This window comes from Pan troglodytes, chromosome 16 (assembly GCF_028858775.2).
Source record: "Pan troglodytes isolate AG18354 chromosome 16, NHGRI_mPanTro3-v2.0_pri, whole genome shotgun sequence".
NCBI lineage: Eukaryota > Metazoa > Chordata > Mammalia > Primates > Hominidae > Pan > Pan troglodytes.
The window spans coordinates 72,150,365-72,169,240 of record NC_072414.2 but is presented as its reverse complement, the minus strand read 5'-3'; the positions used below and the strand labels follow the sequence as shown (position 1 = coordinate 72,169,240).

At 50.2% G+C, this 18,876-nt stretch overlaps 1 protein-coding gene across 4 annotated transcripts in view; it reads right to left on the bottom strand.

Annotated features, from left to right (window-relative positions):
* Positions 1–3,618: 3,618 nt before the first annotated feature.
* The window catches only part of FAH (fumarylacetoacetate hydrolase), a 34,517-nt gene continuing 19,259 nt past the window's right edge, over positions 3,619–18,876 (bottom strand). For 3 of the 4 annotated variants that reach the window (XM_016927080.4, XM_009429582.5, XM_009429581.5), the window contains exons 9-15: positions 17,941–18,040; positions 17,045–17,175; positions 15,100–15,175; positions 12,607–12,653; positions 9,964–10,065; positions 9,030–9,147; positions 3,861–4,064 (exon numbers count right to left, since the gene is read on the bottom strand). In XM_016927080.4, the coding sequence (XP_016782569.1) occupies positions 3,985–4,064; positions 9,030–9,147; positions 9,964–10,065; positions 12,607–12,653; positions 15,100–15,175; positions 17,045–17,175; positions 17,941–18,040 (654 nt within the window). In that variant the 3' untranslated portion in view covers positions 3,861–3,984. 4 annotated transcript variants of the gene reach the window in all.

Below are 18,876 nucleotides of genomic sequence, written 5' to 3'. Positions count from 1 at the left end.
GGGGATACACAGAAAACAAATTCGTACTTCAGGATACAACCCTGCCAAATTACTTTTTCTGGGGGTGTTAAAAGGAATATGCTTCCAAACTAAAGAAAGGGAGAAAATGTGAAAATAGAACCACTTTTGAGATCCATTTTGGTGTCAGGAATCTTTGAGATAATATTAATTGTAATACTTTACACCCCAAAATTGCCAGGCGTGGTGGCTCATGCCTGTAATCCCAGGACTTTGGGAGGCCAAGGCAGGAGGATCACTTGAGCACAGGAGTTCAAGACCAGCCTGGGCAACATAGTGAGATCCTGTCTCTATAAAAAATCAAAAAATCACCTGGCCATGGTGGTGTGCACCTGTAGTCTCAGCTACTTGGGAGGCTGAGGTGGGAAGATCACCTGAGCCAGAGAAGTCAAGGCTGCAGTGAGCCAAGATTGTGCCACTGCACACCAGCCTAGGTGACAGAGTGAGACCCTTTCTCAAAATTAAAATACAAAACGAAACAAAAAAACAGAAAAAATCCCTAAAGTTCCCTAGTCCTCAAAAACATTGTCTTGGTTCAAGTCTACACTCACCCTCAGGAGAGCTCTCAATGTACAGTGTTTCAAAGGTAAACCAATGTGTGTGAGAGGCCTCAGGACAGAGAAGTCCCATGGTGGGGGCAACAAGGCTTCTCTTCCTCCAGTCCCCTCTGCAATAGGGACAGGGGCTCCCAGCCCCTGGAACCCCTAGTGCCTGCCCTGGCCCCGGGCAGTAGCGTGCCCCTGAGCCTAGCTCCCTTGCCACCCTACAATAAAACCTGCAGTGGGCCCCATCTTGCCAGAAACACCTCTGGCCTGACTCCTCCTGGTCAGGTAAAGTTTCAAATGAACTCTACTCTCAGTTTCACAGTCATCCATTCATATTCCGAATGGGCCACTGGTTAAAAACAGGAAGCATAAATGGAATACAAATTAATAAGGAAGATATAGTGATAACTATGGCCAACCTGCCTTGAGATGCTCATCATCCCATCTGAAAGCTCCATTCATCTGGTCAAAATGCTTCTAGTCCTTAAAATATCACTGTCAAACAGAGGAAATTTGACCCTGAAAGTCATTCTTGTCTATTTCATATTATTACACACAGATAGGTTTCAATAAAGTAGATCTCCAAAACTAAAGACCATTAAAGTCACTTGTCATGTGGGGCTGGCAGTGAGCATTTCTGGAGTCGGAGACAGTAAAACAAAGAGGCTCTTGTCGCTGAAGATTAAGGAAAAGTAATTGCCAAGTAAAGCCCAGGCTGGACCCAGAATTAACATCCATTAGTTTGGTTTCTTAAGCGAATCTGATGCCAGGAACGTTTCTGGCTCTTTCTGCCCTGTGTGTGTTTCAGACTCTGGGGCAGGTCCATTGGGTTTTCCCAACATCACCAAGCCCTTTAAGTGCATTACATGCCCAACAAGGGGATAAGCGTGTGATCTCTACAGATGACACCAGCATTCTCTGGTGCCAGTGGGAACAAGTGGATTAATAATTCTTTTAAGTGACCTTTGCCTGTGACCCAGAGATCTCCAGTAAAGCCCTACTGTGCAGAGCATGAGGGCCTTTTATCCATGTGCAGGTGAGGGCCTTGAGAAAAAGATGAGTCACTCCTGTGGGTTGATGCCAGGAGAGAAGGCTTTAGGAACAAGGAGAGAAGGGTTTAGGAACAATCTCAGAACACAGCCTAGAGAGCAGGGGTTTTAGCTGAGTCAACAGAAGCAGATGTAGCCCTGGGAACATAAGCCCCAGGAATTCAGAAAAATCCTGGGGAAGGCTTTGGTCTTCCAAATTCAGAGAACTGTTTGCATCACTGATCTGGAGAGTAGCATCTGGGAGATCCTGCTGACATCTGCCCTATACAGCATTTCCACTGAAATCAGCAAAGCACTGGAGAATATGGCCCTAGAGCATAGCTCTAGGAAGTAAAGTCCGCGGGGAGCAGTTTAGCCTCAGAGCATGGTATTTCCCAGCCTGTGTGTAGCAGAGACTACTAATTGTCCCCCAGTATCCATTCTCCCCTTCTTTTAGGGCAATCAAACCAATTTTCACAGGGCAAGCAATGTGTTTAGATGAAAGACTACATTTCCAGGCTTTCTTGTAATGAGGTGTGGCCTTGTGACCAAATTCTCATCAATGAAATCTAAGACATGTGTGGTATGGGACTCCCAGGAAAGCTGCTTAAAATGACCTAACTCAGGAGGAAGGAGGGCTGTTCTCCCCTTCCATCCTCCCAATCCTCACCTCTTTGTTGTCTCTTTCTGCTGGCCTGGAACTTAGATGTACTAGTTGGAGCTCCAGCAGCCATTTTGTATCATAAGGTAACCCTGAGACTAAAAACCACATACCGAGGATGGCAGAGCAGAGGTATCTTTAATGACACTGTGCAGCTGCCACACTAACTCCAGCATTCCTGACCCCAGGTTGCTTTTATGTGAGGAAGAAATACCAGCCTCCTTGATGTTCTTTAGAAATGACAAGCATATTCCATCCTCAGGGCTTTGCACGGGCTGATTCCTGTGCCTGGAGGACCCTGTCCCCAGATATCCATCTGGCCTGCTCCCCTCACTCCTTCAGCTCTCTAGCAGAAATGCACTATGGGATTAAGGCCTTCTCTAACCACATTTACAATAGCATCCACATCTCCCAATTGTCCATAAAACTTATTACCATCTGTCATACCACATGTCTTTTCCTTATCTGTTTATTGTCTATCTCTTTCCACTCGAATGTAAGCTTCAAATGGGCTATTCTGTTTACTGCTGTGCCTCTCATCCTTAGAACAGTGCTTAACACACAGAAGGTGCTCAATAAAGATTTGTTGAGTGAATGAATGAATGGCGCGATCTGACGGATGGGCTCTGCATCCTCAACTATCCCCCTAGGCCCCGGTATAAGGCTCATCAGGCCCAGGAAAGGTCGCAGGGCATACTCCCCTGCTGTCATCACCAAGGAACTAGGGTAGAACCAGGGCTTCCTGTGTGCAATGGGTTGGGACAGAAGAGATGGGGCAGAGCTCACTCTCCTGACTCTGGTGGGCTTGCAAGAGGTGAAAAGCTAGGTCCTTTTCTGCCATCATCACAGTTCAGGTGCTCACCCATGACTCGGAGGCTCTTCCCAAGGCTTACAGTGTGGAGACACAGCCACGGGGCCCATGAACCAAGCCTACAACCCATATGTGCTCATCCGCTGGCCCCAAGAAACACTGGACATGCAGGGTGCTGTGATGGGCAGTTTTCTGTATTAATTTGGCTAGACTAAGGTACCCAAATATTTGCTCAAATACTATTCTACATGTTTCTAAGAAAGTACTTTTTAGGTGAAATAAAACTTAAATCAGTGGAGTAAAGCAGGAGACCCCCACAGTGTGGCTGGGCCTCATCTAATCAGTTGAAGGCCTTCACCAAACAATGACTCACTTCCCAGAGGAAGAGGAAATTTTGACAGCAGACTGCTTCAGACTCAAACTGCAGCTCTTCCTTGGGTCTCCAGCCAGCAACCCACCCAGCAGGTTTTGGGCTTGCCACCCTCCAGAATCCCAGAAGCCAATTTGCTTAAAATCAATCAATCAATCAATCAATCAATAAATCGATCTCTTTCTCCTTGGTTCTATTTCTCTGGAGAGCCCTGACTACTACAGGTGCCAGTCTGTTTTCATATTCCATGGAATACCAGGAGGCCTGGGATGTCTAATAAGAAAATCCCACAAAGACCCCTGACCTCACTAGTAAGAGTGAGAAAACATATTAATGAATATCTGGCAGGGAGGCTTTACACACCTTGACCCACTGGATCAAATCACGATCATAAGTGGGCACAGCTGCATCTGCGGCAGTGCAGGCCTCAGAGCACAATGGCTTTATTTGTCACTGAATGGCGGACCAGGCCTACAGCCCGAGGGAGGACCCCAGTCACAGGGTTGAAAGGGGTGCTTGAGCCCTTTGTTTCCAGAAGAGCAGAGAAAATCTCATGATGGCAGGAGAGCAGGCAGCACTTTTCCAGCACACTGGCCAAAGCCGATGCGGTAACCATCCCCCTGGCAGTACCCTGGAACAGAGGAGGACAAGGATCAGTCACAAAGTTGCTGGGCTCACCGGAACCAACACCTAGGCAGCGGCAGTGCCCGTCAGCACACAGATGGCCCGAGGCAGGAAGGTGCCATCAGAATCATACACACATATCTTAAACACAAGAATAACCCTCCACAGAAGCTGGGCAGAGTTGCACGCAGGAGCCCTTGGACTAGAACCTGGGCCCACCCCACAGCCAGGGATCCTCAGAGGCACTGCAAGGCTCAACAGCTTTCCTGTGGCTAATATGGTTTGGCTCCGTCCCGCGCCAAACCTCATTTTGAATTATAGCTCCCATAATTCCCATGTGTTGTGGGAGGTACACGGTGGGAGATAATTGAATCATGGAGCGGTTTCCTCCATACTGTTCTCATGGTAGTGAAGAAGTCTCATGAGATCTGATGTTTTTATAAGCGGTTTCTCCTTTCACTTGGCTCTCATTCTCTCTTGCCTGCCACCATGTAAGACATGCCTTTTGCCTTCCACTATGATTGTGAGGCCTCCCCAGCCATGTGGAACTGTGAGTCCATTAAACCTCTCTTTCTTTATGAATTACCCAGTCTCAGGAATGTCTTTATCAGCAGTGTGAAAACAGACTAATACAGTGGTCAACTCTCCCCACATGGGTTTGGGTTCAAATCCTCGCTCTGCCAATTAGCCTGAAGCCAGAATGCCTGAGGTCAAAGCCTGGCTCCTCTACTTATTGGCTCTGTAACCTTGGGTCCCTCTAGACCTCAGTTTCTTCATCTGTGCAATGGATCTAATGATAGTGCCCACCGCACAGGACTGATGCAAGGATGATGGGAGCAAATGCATAGAAAACTCTGAGAACAGCCTCCAGTCCCCATTTGAAATTCCCTGTAAGTGTCAGTCATTATAACCATTATGAGCTGGGTGGCTGGGAACAAGCTGTTTGACTTCAGAACTCACCTCCCTCATCTGCAAACAAGAAAAACAACGCTTATCTCTCAAGGATGTAAGGATTAGACTAAATATTTCAGTGAAATTCCCAGCACATCTCAGAAACTAATAAATATTAGTTTCCTTCATTTAATTCCATTTCAACAAGGATGATGGAAAAGCAGAGAGAAGCCCATCTCTGCCCTTGAGAGGGGTCCACTTAGAGGGAGTGGGAGGTCCAGACGAGAGATACAGAGAAATGCTTACAGGTGCTGAGCGAGCAGCATGGAGGGAAAGGGAGCAGGAAGGGGGGACATCTTAGCTGGGCCTTGACGGGTAGCTAGGAGTTCATTAGGGAAGACACATGAAAATGCCATTCCAGACAGAGGGAAGAACACGTGCAAAGGCTCAGACACTCAGGCACAAGATGCATTTGTCACATCTGTTCAGTGAGGCTGTCCTTTGGGGGGCCCTAAGAAGCCCCGTGACCCACATGCTGACAACATGCAGGGATGCCCTTTGTCGAGAGCAATGCCTTCACCTATTCTGTTGCTCATTTTCATTATTTTCTGTCAGTCTCTTTTCCACCTCAATGCTCAGAAATATCCACACCACTGGGGTGAAAAAAAAGCCTATTAAAGTAAAACTGGCTCCCAGCAGAAATTTATTAAACATCTATCAAAACAACTAACTCGGAACTGCAGCATTTTTAAAGAGCCTCTCCCAACCATGGTCCTGAAGGAGAAGGGTCACCGCTTCTACACCCTGGGACCCCTGGTCAGCCTTGCCCAGGAATTCTGTGCCAGGCAAGGGAAGCAATAATGCTGGGGAAAGAAACTGGAATAAACAGAGACACAGGAACACCAGGTGAAAGACGCCACCACTGAGAGACGCAGGGAAAGAAACGAAAGACTTTTGCTCAGATATTGTTTCCAAATAATGTCAGATACCAAGAAAGAATCCACAACAAACCATAACTATCAACAAATCAAAGATCTGAAGGAGAGTGAGACATGCATGCGTCCAGCAGTGCAGAGCCATCCGTGCAAATGCCTGCGAGAACACATCCTTGCAAGTTGCAAGCTGAACACCAGATGGGGCTTGTGAGCGAGACTAGGGGATGGATGAGTTAAACGAAGACGATCAGAGACTTTTGTTGATATTTTTGGTTTGTTTACTTCACCTGTTCTCTTGCTGAAGATTTTGTGGTTTTTGGACTCTCTCAGAAATGAGAATTTCATTGCGCCATTTAAAGAGGCAACAGGACACAAGGGTTCAGAGCACAGCTCCTGGAGCCCAGCTGCCTGTGTTCAAACCCTGGCTCTACTCTTTATTGCCTGTGTGATCCTGGGTAAGTATGCATCTTTCTGGGCCTCAGTTTCCACATCTGAAAAATAGAGACAGTAAGAGTAGCTGCCTTGTTTGGAATAGAAAATGTATTGCAGGTAAAGCACTTGGCACAGTGTCTGGCCTGCAGTAAGTGCTGCGGCGTTGGCTGATGCCAGCACTTCTGAATGTTCTATCGCGTTTCCAATGGTTAGAAATTGATTTGGGGAAGGAGCATCCGTGAAGAGCAAGCAGGGAAATGAGAGGCAGCCATAAAGGCATCTGAGCAGGTGCAGAGAAGGAGGAGGAAAGCCGGGAAGAGCTGAAGAAACCATGTGTGGCTTTCAAGCAAGAAAGCAGCTCAGCAGGGCCACGTGACCAGTGAAGTCGTAGAAGGTGAGGGCAGAGCCGTCCGCCAATGCGCGGAACCTTTGCACAAGGTAACACAGCTGACGCACCACCTCCACCTGCCCGCTCCTCTGCTTACCCCCTGCTTAGCCCAAATTCTAGCAATATGCATTCTTTTGAGTTTTTCAGTGTCCGCTTCTGTATGAAATTCTCTTTTTTCTTTTTATGAACACATAATGTATGCCTCTCCTCTTAGCAAATTATAATTCTTCTTTCTTGGTTCCAGGGGATTTTGCCCATCTGTTCCCATTTCCCTCTTCACTTGCCAACATGTGCTTCTTCAGATCCAAGGAACTGCCTTTCCCTGAATTCCTCTGCTGGCCTCCAAAAATCCTTCCGGAGTAAGGCGTTGTATACACAAACAAACATGGAAATGACTCTCATGGCATCTTGGCTCCTTTCTCCTTCCTTCTCTGGCTCAAATGTCAAGAACACATGTGCATTCCAACTGCTAGATACCAGCCTCCTTTCTCCCAGGCCCTGGACAGCTGCCTGGTCTAGCATGGCTTAGTCAGGGGCCCTTATCACACTGACAACAGAGAGTTAAAGCCATCATTTTCTCTTCTGCCACCATCTCTTTCCTTCCTTTCCCCAAATCAAAACTTCAGAAAATGCTTTCACTCAATCCACAGAACCGTGACCAAAGGCCTGCGGTAGGTCTGGCAAGCATTGCAGAAAGACTAGAAACAAACTTGGCAGGGGAATCAGAAGACCTCGGTTGCAGACTGGCTTCCCCAGTTGTGGGACTTTTGTCAAGTAACCTGCCTTCTATCAGCCTAAGTTTTCGACTCTGCAAAATGGGGGCAATGATATTATATCATCAAAGGGCTATTGTGAGTAGAAAATGAAATAAGGAAGGTGGACATGCCTGCAATATGGTTGGCTCCTAGCAGATGTTCAGTAAATATTGTCAAATTCAAATTAGAGAGGTATAATTAGGCTGCAGAAATGGGAGCAAAATGGGTATTTATTGATTAATAATGGGTATCATCTGCTGTTTTGAGCTCTGCCTGCATCTTCTCTACCAAATCCACTTTATTCAAAGAACTAACCAACAGCCACACTGGGCATGCACTATGTGGCTGCTACTTGGACTAAACTTTGCTCTCCAAGAGCTCTGGAGTGGACTAAATTACGGCAGATCCCTAGGACCTGTGAATGTTACCTTATATAGTAAATTTTCTGGAGATGTGATTAAGTTGGGATCTTAGAATGAGGAGATTGTCTAGGTGGGCTCTAAATGCTATCACATGTGTGTTATAAGAGAGAGGTAAAGGAGATGAGACAGAAGACGAGGCGACAATGTGACCGTGGAGGCAGAGATCAGTGTGATGTGGCCACAAGCCAAAGAGGCTTCCACCAGAAGCTGGAAGAGGCCAGGGACAGACGCTCCCCAGAGTTTCCAGGAACATGGCACTGCCAACACGAGGATTTTGAACTTGTACCTTATAGAGCTGTGAGAGAATACATTTCAGTTGTTTTAAGCCACAAAGTTTGCGGTACTATGTTACTGCGGCCACAGGAAACTAACACAAGCTTTTAGTTAAGCACGGAAACTGACACATACACAATTAGCGCGCCTGTAATCCCAGCTACTCGGGAGGCTAAGGCAGGAGAATCGCTTGAACCTGGGAGACGGAGGTTGCAGTGAGCTGAGATTGTGCCACCGCACTCCAGATTGGATGAGAGAGCAAGACTCCGACTCAAAAACAAAAAAAAAATTAAAGATGAGGTAAACTGAGTCTCAGAAAGGCTAAATAACTTAATGAAGGTCACACAGCTGGTGGGGGACCTGGGAGTTCAACTTGAATCTTTCCAGCTCTAAAGAGTGTGCTGCTAACCATTATGGTGCCCTTTCCCTCTATTAGTAAAATGTGGTAGGCAGAATGGCCCCCCCAGAAGAATTAAGAGGCACCCTCACCTCCTTGGAACAGGCTGCTGCGAAGCCTCAGTCACTAACTCAGCTGAACCTTCCTTGATCCTAGTCATAGGTCACCAAGTGTCTGCACAGGGGGTTTGCTGCAAAGTCTAGACCTTGAGGAACCTGCCAGTATTTTATAACTATGCTCAGGGAGAGGGGAGACCAAGCAGAATGTCTACAGTCTTTCTGGCCTAGGGAGACTCACACTTGAAGTCCCGGGTAGCCATAGCTGTGGGGAAGGACAGAACAAGCAGGCACAGACTCTGGGAGGCAGAGTCAGGATGCGTGAGAACAGATGGCTTCATGGCCAGGTAGGAGCGCCCCGCAGCTAGAACAGTGCATGGCGGGCAAGGAGGAAGACGAGCCGCTGGGTTTGGCAGCCCTCACCTGTTATGATGACTTCATCCCCGTCCAGCAGAAACTTCCTGGTCTGACCATTCCCCAGGTCTATGGGCTTCGTTCCCTTCCACGACAGTTCCAACATGGAGCCGAAGTTTTCTGGCTCCTTCATCACAGGAAAGGGAAGAAAGAATAACGTGAATTTATGCCTTGGCTCTGGCATGGACCATGCTCAGCAAGACCTGGGAGTCCCGAGAAGTTGCAGGGGGCCCTCATGCCCCTCAGAGACCCTGCCTCGGCCTTGGTGGGATCACTGCAGAGATGCCTTTGAGACATGGAACTCTGCCCCTTCTTCCTGTGGGGACAGCAATGGTTCCACTAAGGACATCGCTTGTTTAGGAATCAGTGAATCCCTGACCAGAGTGCCCAGTGCCCCCTGCAGCATCCCCTCCCTGCTCTGGAGGCTGCAGTTTGCCCAGATATCGTGATGCTTAACACCCTCCTGTCGACAGCTCAAGGAACAAGAGGGCTCGGCCAGGCCCCTGCAGGAAGTGAGTGACACATGCACCACCCCAAGGTCATCATCTCTGAAGGTTCTGTGACTCCCACAGGCTTACAGGGGGACAAGCGGGCGGGAAGGGGCACAGCAGCATGGCCACCTCATCCTGGGAGGGTGAAGTGTGAGATGGTGACAACCAAGACACTATCACTGTCTCCTGACTCCTCCCCAGGTGTCACTGCGCTGCTCCCCTACAGAGGCAGAGACCCAGGCTTCCGTTCTCACACCAGTCTCTTTAGGTTTGAATTTGGATGAGAAGTCCCTCCTGCACCCAGAGAGAAAGGCTATGAGGAAGACAGAGTTGTGAGATACACCCACCTCGGGCCTGAAATCTCTTCTTGAGGCTGAGCTGAGGGCCCTCGGGGCTGTGTGGGGAGCAGGGATGCTCTGCGTGGGCAGCCCTCAGTGCAGCCAGATACTCACCGGCCCACTGATGGTCCCAGAAGCCAGGAGGTCCCCCGGCCGCAGGTTGCAGCCGTTGACAGAGTGGTGAGTGAGCTGCTGCAGCATCGTCCAGTACATGTACTGCGGGCAATGGACGCGAGGTGGAATGAGCAGCTGCAGGCTTAGCCTAGCATCCCGGAGGCAGCTGGGCACAGCTTGCCCTGCTCACGACTGCCTTCCCTGGCCTTTCCCCGGTCCCCAGCTCCCCCAGCCAGCTCTCTCCAGTCCCTTATAGCAAGGACACATTGTCCTCCTGGGGAGCTGCCCAGAGACCTCCCCCAAGCTCTTCCATCTCCTTCACAAGCTCCAACCTCAGCTCCTCTGCTACCTCAAGCCCACACTGACCACCTTCTCCAAGCAGCATCCCCTAAGGGCTGACCTTACTGCTCAGTCCCTCAGCCTGCAACATGCCCTTGTGTACAACACTCCACTCTGCCCTGGGAACACCTTCCAGTCCCGTAGTGGGAGAATCTAAGTCCACACCACAGCAGAGGCTTCTCATGAGCAAAGCCCTCGTTCCCATTCTCCCATGCCGGGCCTTGGGATGGACACTGGGCAATGGAGCTGAATGATTCAAATACGATGTCAGGGCAGGCCAAGGAGCGAGGGAGAGCTGTGGGAGGTCAGGCTGTGGGCAGAGGGGGCCAAGGCACCACGTGCCCACCGAGACGCTCAGACGCAATGCACGCCCATGCCTGTCCCAGGCCACAGCTTCTCACATTGCCATTCCTACAGCCACACATCCCGGCATAGGAAGCCCAAAAGATGGATTCTTGCCCACGAGCCCCTGCAAGGAGGCCCCTTAATTTCTTCTTAGTAGCCCTAAGGAGCCCAGAATAATATTAAATTAGAAGGGAAATTAGGGAAACTAGGAATAGTTCAATGATTCAGAGGATATTCAAAAGGCCAAGAAACAAATGAACCATAAACATATGACTAACATGCCCAGCTGCATTAGCCATTAGGGAAATGCAAACTGAAGTCACAATCCCAGGCACGGTTTGAACGAAAAGGCAAACACCACCAGAGCTGACGAGGATGTGGAGCAGGCAAAACGCTTACATGCTGCGAGTGGGAGTATATACTGGTATAACCACTTCAAAAAACTGTTTGGAAGTACCTCTAGGCTGAGTCTACGTGTACTCTATGACCCAGCAAGCCTATTACTGGATATACACTCAACAGAAATGTGCACATATGTGCACCAAAAGGTGTGTACTAAAATGTTCACAGTAACTCTATGATAGCCAAAAACAACGGAAACAACCAAATGTCCATCGATTGTGGAATTGATGTGACTTACAAAATAAGTCAGTTGGCCGGGCGCGGTGGCTCACACCTGTAATCCCAGCACTTTGGGAGGCTGAGGCGGGCGGATCACAAGGTCAGGAGATCGAGACCATCGTGGCTAACATGGTGAAACCCCGTCTCCACTAAAAATACAAAAAAAAAATTAGCCGGGCATGGTGGCGGGCACCTGTAGTCCCAGCTATTCGGGAGGCTGAGGCAGGAGAATGGCATGAACCCAGGAGGCGGAGTTTGCAGTGAGCCGAGATCACGCCACTGCACTCCAGCCTGGGCAATGAGCGAGACTCCGTCTCAAAAAAAAAAAAACAATTAAGTCAGTTGTGGAATATTTATACAGTGCAACACTATAAGGCAATGAGAAAAATGGGCTGTCACTGCAAAGAGCAACAGGGTTGAATCTCACAAATCTAACACTAAAACAAAGACGCCAGCTAGAAAAGAATACATGCTACTTTATGATGCCATTTCTATAAAACTGAAAAACAGAAAAAAAATAATACATGGTAACAGAGGTCAGGAGAGGAGTGACCTTTGCTGGAGGGAGTGATGAAGTGACCTAGAGGGCCCCACGGGGCTGCTGAGGTGCTGGAAATTTCCCATTTCTGATCTGGGTGCTGGTTGCACAGGGATGTTCATTTTAGGAAAATTCTTCAAGCTGTACATGTATAATATGCACTTTTTTTTAATTTTTATTTTTTGAAATAGGGTCTTGCTCTGTCACGCATGCTGGAATGCAGTGGTGTGATCATGGCTCACTGCAGCCTCGACCTCCTGGGCTCAAGCGATCCTCCTGCCTTAGCCTCCCAAGTAGCCGGGACCACAGGTGCATGCTACCACGCCCGGCTAATTTTTTTACTTTTTGCAGAGACAAGGTCTCACTATGTTGCCCAGGCTGGTCTCAAACTCCTAGGCTTAAGTGATCCTCCCACTTTGGCCTCCCAAAGTGCGGGGATTACAGTAATGTGTGCATTTTTATCTATGTATATTATGCTTCAATTAAAAGTTCACTTAAAAAATAAGTCACTCTCATCAATACAGCCGCTGGCAGGACAGGATAAACCAGGAACTAGACTTTTACAGGAACACCTATTTTCCCCCAAGAAAATCACTGGCCACATTTATGCAGCCTCTATCTCGAGAGAACTCTGTGACCCCATGGCCACTCCTAAAAGAGACAGGCCATGGAATCTCCAGGCCCACAGGCTGACCCATCATTATATCCCAAAAGGAATGCTCTCCTCCTGTTCCTGCCAGGAAGAAAAGTCTCTCTTTCCCTCAATTCTAAAAAGCAGTCTGATCAGCGTCAAAGCTTACCTTAAAATTGGACTTGCATATGGTAGCCGCCTGGCTCATTCCTTCTCCTGTTGGAAAGAAAAGCAATATTGATGAAAACTTAATTCCATACAACAGGGAGGAAAATAAAAAAAGAATTGTTCTGTGGCTGAAGCTTCCCATTGTCCAACATGATTTCACTTAGAGTCTGTGAAACAATTAGCTCCTAGGACATCAGAGCTGGGAGGTCCAGGGTTGGCCAATACATGCACACGAGTCATCACTTCCTCCTCCCACACCTACAGCAGGCAGCATTAATTGATCACAGCGCATGTTTGCTTTGAGTCCACATGTAGCCTCAGAATCCTTCTTAACACAGTGATCCTGGCACCCGCAAATCCACTGGAGATAGCATGCCATTTGAAAGCTACTTGTGACCTTTGATCAAGGATAACCTGCTGTCCCCTCAGGAGTCCTCTGGATAGCTGGGTCATCTGTCCCCTGCCGAGCTCCTCCGGTGATGGGCAGTGTGCTACTTCACAACGTACTAAACAATATTTACTAAACATCTACTACATGCAAGGTACCGGGCTGTTGCCGTTCCACTTCTGAACAGCACTAATAAGTAGAAAGCTCCTCTGCTCCCCCAAAACCTGGCTTCCTCCCTTGGTCCTAACTTCCCCTCTGAGGTGGCACAGAACAGGTGTGCTCTTCAGCCATGCAAGGTCTGGGTCTGCCAAGGCTGCTCCTCCCCAGACCCTTTTGCCCAGATCCCAACTCAGAACATCAGAACTGCAAATGCAGGACTACATCTCTGGACACTGTGCTTTCTGGATAATCTTGTCCCTTCTCTACCAGTGGCCTCCCCTGGGCAGGTTCACCTCTAGGCAGGCAGGAATACCGAGGACAAAACCAGATAGAAAGTATACTCCAAGCACACATTGTGGGTGGCAGGAGGCCAACCTAGAACTTGTGACACACTTGGATTGAGTCCCAGCCCTGCCATTAGCCAGGTAGGTGGCTCGGGGTGAATCCTTTTCCTCTCTGAGCCTCAGCTTCCTGACCTGGAACCTGAAAGAGCGGGCCCAGCACAGCTTCCCAGAGGGCCCTGGGCAGCCAGGAGGCTCTCTGTGACAGCTCTTTCTCCATGGAGCATCCTGCTCCCATGGCGACAGCTCCTCACTCCTGCAGTGTACCGCGCCTCCTGACAGGAACCACCTCATGAAGGGCCGAGACCCTGGAACTGACAGTGAGACAGACATGGCAAAGCCTGGCGTGTACAGACAGAGCAGACAGAAGAAAGAAATGGAGCTGGCCGGGCATGGTGGCTCACGCCTGTAATCCCAGCACTTTGGGAGGCCTAGGCGGGTAGACCACCTAAGGTCAGGAGTTCAAGATCATCCTGACCAACATGAAGAAACCCCATCTCTACTAAAAATACAAAATTAGCCAGGCATGGTGGCTCATGCCTGTAATCCCAGCTACACAGGAGGCTGAGGCAGAAGACTCGCTTGAACCCAGGGGCAGAGGTTGTGGTGAGCCAAGATCGCACCATTGTACTCCAGCCTGGGCAAGAAGAGTGAAACTCCATCTCGGGGGGAAAAAAAAGAAGAAAAGAAAAGAAAAAGGAATGGAATGGAGCTAAAAAGGAGATTTGGCCAGAGTGTGCTAGGAGGTCTGTGTGTGGCCACCAGGCAAACCCTCCCCATCCGAGGGCCCCCGTTGGGATTGGAAAATGACACCTGACTCTTTCTAGGTACAGACCCTGTCCCAGACCTTTGCATGAATTGACATGTTTGGTCCTCACAACACACCATGAGGTAACGCCGCTATTATCCCATTTCATAGATGACAAATGAGGACATGGCCAGGTTTGGCAACTTGCCCAAAGTCCCACAGCTGAGCAGCAGAGTCATGGCCTGCAGAGCCAGTCTCTTTATTACCAACACCCCATTGGGTCTGTTCGCGGAGGCGGGCTGAGCAGCCACAGGGAGATGTGGGCCCTGTCTATGTCAGGGCTGGCCCAGGGTGGGGATCTCGGGTCTGTCTGCAAGACACTCGGGGCTGGCCCATGGTGGGAATCTGGGGTCTTGATGCGCTGGCTCTGTGTGGCCCCAGGGGCTCAGCCAAGCGAACAGACCCACAAGGACATGCTTTCAAACAGGCACTCAATGAAATGTGCCACCCACCATGGAAGTGAGGGTCAGTGGCGATATGTGAGCAGGAGCCAGGCAGCCCCTGGAGAGGCTGGGGAGGGGATTCAAGCAGAAGATGGAAGTCCTGGACTCCATCCTTTCAGCCCTACCACTGAGAGCTCAGTGACAGGGTTAATGCCCTATGGGCCCAGTTAGGTTCCCAGTGAGCACCAGGGTGTCCCCTCCCCTCCCCTCCTCTTTCCTTTAGACGAGCCACACACATCTCCAGGGCTGTAGCATGTGCCCCCACCCTTGCCAAAGCTCAGGAGCCTTCAGGACAAGGCACACAGGCACACATTGCCTCAGAGCTCCTGGCCATGTCAGTCCCCCTACAACATACCTTTCAGGTTAACAGAGAGGTTGATGTCAAATGTGTAGGGCTCGTCATGGCACAGATACGGCAGGGGCCTGGGGTCCTGAGAGGGCAAAGCACAGCACAGAGGTCACTGGCAGGTGGGCTGAGCTCACCCGGCTGGGCCCCCATACCAGCCAGGCCCCCGGCAGCACCTGCTCCCCTAGGCAGAGGGTCTGAGACAGCAGGAGCATTCCCTCTCCAGGGACCCAGCACTGTGTCCCTGGATAGCAGTGGGGGGATCATACTGTGGGTCTCCAGGAAATGCAGCCAAGGAAGGGGCATCAGCAGGTCAAAGGTCACAGGAGCCAAACCAGAGATGTTCCTGAAAGCCACGGGAGGGGAGAGAAAGGGAAGGTGGGCAGCAGACGGGCCGAGATGGAGAACAAAGCCTGGCCTGTGAGGAAAGGCTGGGCCTGAAAGGGCATTGCAGGGCCCCTGGAAGGCAGAGGGGTCACAACAGAAGCAGACAGCCCTGGCTGGTGCTGGAGCCAGCTAGGGAGGCAGCTTGGATGGCTGGGCCAGAACGCCTGCACTCTGGCCAAAAGCAGTGTTTTCCAAAGCATGGTACATGAGTCACCCACGGGACATGAGATCGTTTTTGGTGATACTAATGGTTATGAAACAGGGTAGCTAGTGATGCCAGTAGGAATATAAAGTTCCCTTCTTAATATATTAAGTTTAAACTGGGAGGCACTCTGAAGAAAAACATTAAGTAAATAATAGTTCAGAGGGGGAATAGTAGTGTTGTACCTAAATGGTGTTGGGGAAGGGCTGGCACAGAGGAAGGCAGGCAAAACCCTGTGATGACCGACTCTGAAGAAGGCAGATGACTGGAGGACAAGCAAAGAGAGGCTGTGGCCTTGCAGCCCTAGGGAGACTAGACAGGGCCGCTGCCGGCTAGAGAGAAAGTCAAGTCCTGGCGACTGAAAATGACCAGGGTGGGCAGGGGGTGCTGTGGCAGGGAGCAGCGAGGAGAGAGCAAGGGATGAGGGTGAAAGCCCCACAGGACTTCACTAGAACTGGCTTGCAAGGAAAGACCTCAGGGTTGTTTGTAGCACAGCAAACATGAGATGACCCCAGAGGCAGAGGAGCACGGGAGAGCAGTGTGGGTGCAGGACCAGCACCGGGTGTTGGTAGAGGCCCCCAGCAAATGCGTGGTGAGATGCTCAAGCGAGGATGTGCAAATGGCTGGGAGCTCAGCCTGGATCCCCACAGGGAGGTCAGAATTGGAGAGGGGCATCATGAGGACTCAGAGACACTGGAGAACGAGGACAGGTCACATGCCAGAAACCAAGGGGTAAGGGAATGCCAACAAGAGTGAGGGGCCACAGGAAGTCCATGCTGAAGGGGACACAAGGTCATGACACTGACTATCGGGTCACAGGTGACTCTGGCCAGGTGTTGCCAGTGATGGAGTGGGGCAGATTGCAACAGGCTGAGAAGGGAGGACTGGAACCAGGGGTCAAGGCCTAGACCCAGTGGTAGACCAAGCGGTGCTGGGAACCAGAGGCTGCAGGGACTCCCTGTTGCTGGGCTCCAAGCTGCATTCTATGAGTTGGGGTCCAGGTGGCGCCATTTGCACAGAACAAGATTTGATGGCCACCTGGGAGGTTGTGCAATGTTGGTACCTGCAGGGACTCCTCCTGCCAACTGGCCAGATCCCCTGGTCTTGCAAGATTCTTAAGGTTACAAAATTCTGTGTTTTCTCCAAGAACTGTGCCAGGGCCAGGGAAACCACAAGGGAGAATGATGCCCTGGCTGCCTGGAAGTAATCGTGGCCAGGAACTCCCAGGCACTCTGCTGTGGGCATGCCGTGGGCACAGAGCTTCCCTCCTGATGGTCTGCATGCCTGGCATGTCCACTCAGTGGGCAAGCAGCCTCAGATGCAGCAGGGCTGGGTTTGGGAGCTTCCTGCAGAGAATGTGCTTACCTGCTTCGGGTTGGACACAGCAAAGGGCATGAGAGCATCCATGGGCACCACCCACGGAGAGATAGTGGTCCCAAAACTCTTCCCAAGGAATGGCCCGAGAGGGACATACTCCCACTTCTGAATGTCTCGTGCTGCAGAAGAAGGGCACAGCCAGGACTTACAAAGGCTGATGAGGGCATCTCCCAATGACCCCCTCCTGCCCTTGACCAAGGAGCAGAGACACCTAGCACCGCCATCTCCACAAAGATCAGCCCCAGTCAGGCTGCCCCAGGACAAAGGGGCAAGAGCATTCAATGCCAAGGACAGAGGTCCTGAGGGCACCGTGCCAGGTTACAGCAAAGAGAAGGATGACCAAACGATGGTCAGGATATCTCCCAGGAAGGGGCTGGAAGCTCATTCTCAAACTATGAGAGAGACACTTTCTGGGGCTTACGGTGCCATCTTCCTCCCACGTATGGCAAAGGGTTGAGAGCTCAGACTCAGAAGCTGGACTGTTTTGCTTCAAATCTTAGTTCAGCAACTAACTGAAATCTCCCTGTGCCTCAGTTCCTCATCTGTAAAATGGGAAGATAATATTGCACATACCGTGTAGGGATCAGCGGGAGAATATATGTAGGGTGTTAAGCACAGGGCCTGACACATAAGTGCTCAGTAAATATTAGTTATGGTGTCAGCCATGTCCCTAGCCACTCATGAGAAAATTGGAGCTCAGAGGAGTTAAGTGAGTGGCCCGAGTTCTTAGAGCTGAAAGTCTGTTTGATACCCAAACCCCCACTCTCAGTCACTGCATCACCTGCCACTTTTGACCTGCACCAGATCTTCAGCTTCTATGAAATTGCCCCAAGTCCCCAGTCTCCTCCCGGTCATCTCTACAGGAGCAGAGCTCCAGTAATTACCACTCCAGTCGTTCATAAGGACCATTCCAAAAATGTGCTCATGGGCCTTGGAAATGGGGATCGGCTCTCCCAATCTGTTTCCAGGGCCTACAAAAAAAGCCTGACATGGGGGAGAGTTCATTAGAATCTGGAGCTGATCTGCTGCCCAGGTCACTTGTCACCTAGAGAGCAAAGGTCAGGTATTTCCAAACTCCAGCCATGGACCAGGACTGCCACAGGGGCCTGGCATGAATCCACTGTGTTTCTAAGTCAGAGGTCAGATGGACGCCTCAGGAAAGCAGCGTGCAGTGGTGTGCCCTGCCCCCGCCCTCGGCCTTCCTTCCGCGCCCCCGAGCTCCAAAGCAGCCTCCCCTCCCTTCAGTGCATCCCAGGCCACTCTGCTCTTTCCTCTTCATCCCATACAGGCTTTGTCTTTCAAGACTTGACAGCCACATGGGGCTTGTAAAACTGAAACTATCAGGGTTTGTATTCATGTCATGAAAAACCAGGCCAGGCACCGTGGCTCACGTCTATAATCTCAGCACTTTGGGAGGCTGAGGTGGAAGGATCACTTGAGCCTCGGAGTTCGAGACAAGCCTGAGCAACATAGTGAGACCCCACCTCTACAAAAAATAAACAAAATTAGCCAGGCATGGTGGCACATGTCCGCAGTCCCAGCTACTTGGGAGGCTTATGTGGGAAGATTGCTTGAGCCAGGGAGGTCAAGGCTGCAGCAGGCCGAGATCACGCCACGGCACTCCAGCCTGGGTGACAGAGCAAGACCCTGTCTCAAAAAATAAAAAAATAAAATAAATAAAAATGTTCATTGCTCAATTCCCACCTATGAGTGAGAACATGCGGTGTTTGGTTTTTTGTCCTTGCAATAGTTTGCTGAGAATGATGGTTTCCAGTTTCATCCATGTCCCTACAAAGGACACGAACTCATCATTTTTTATG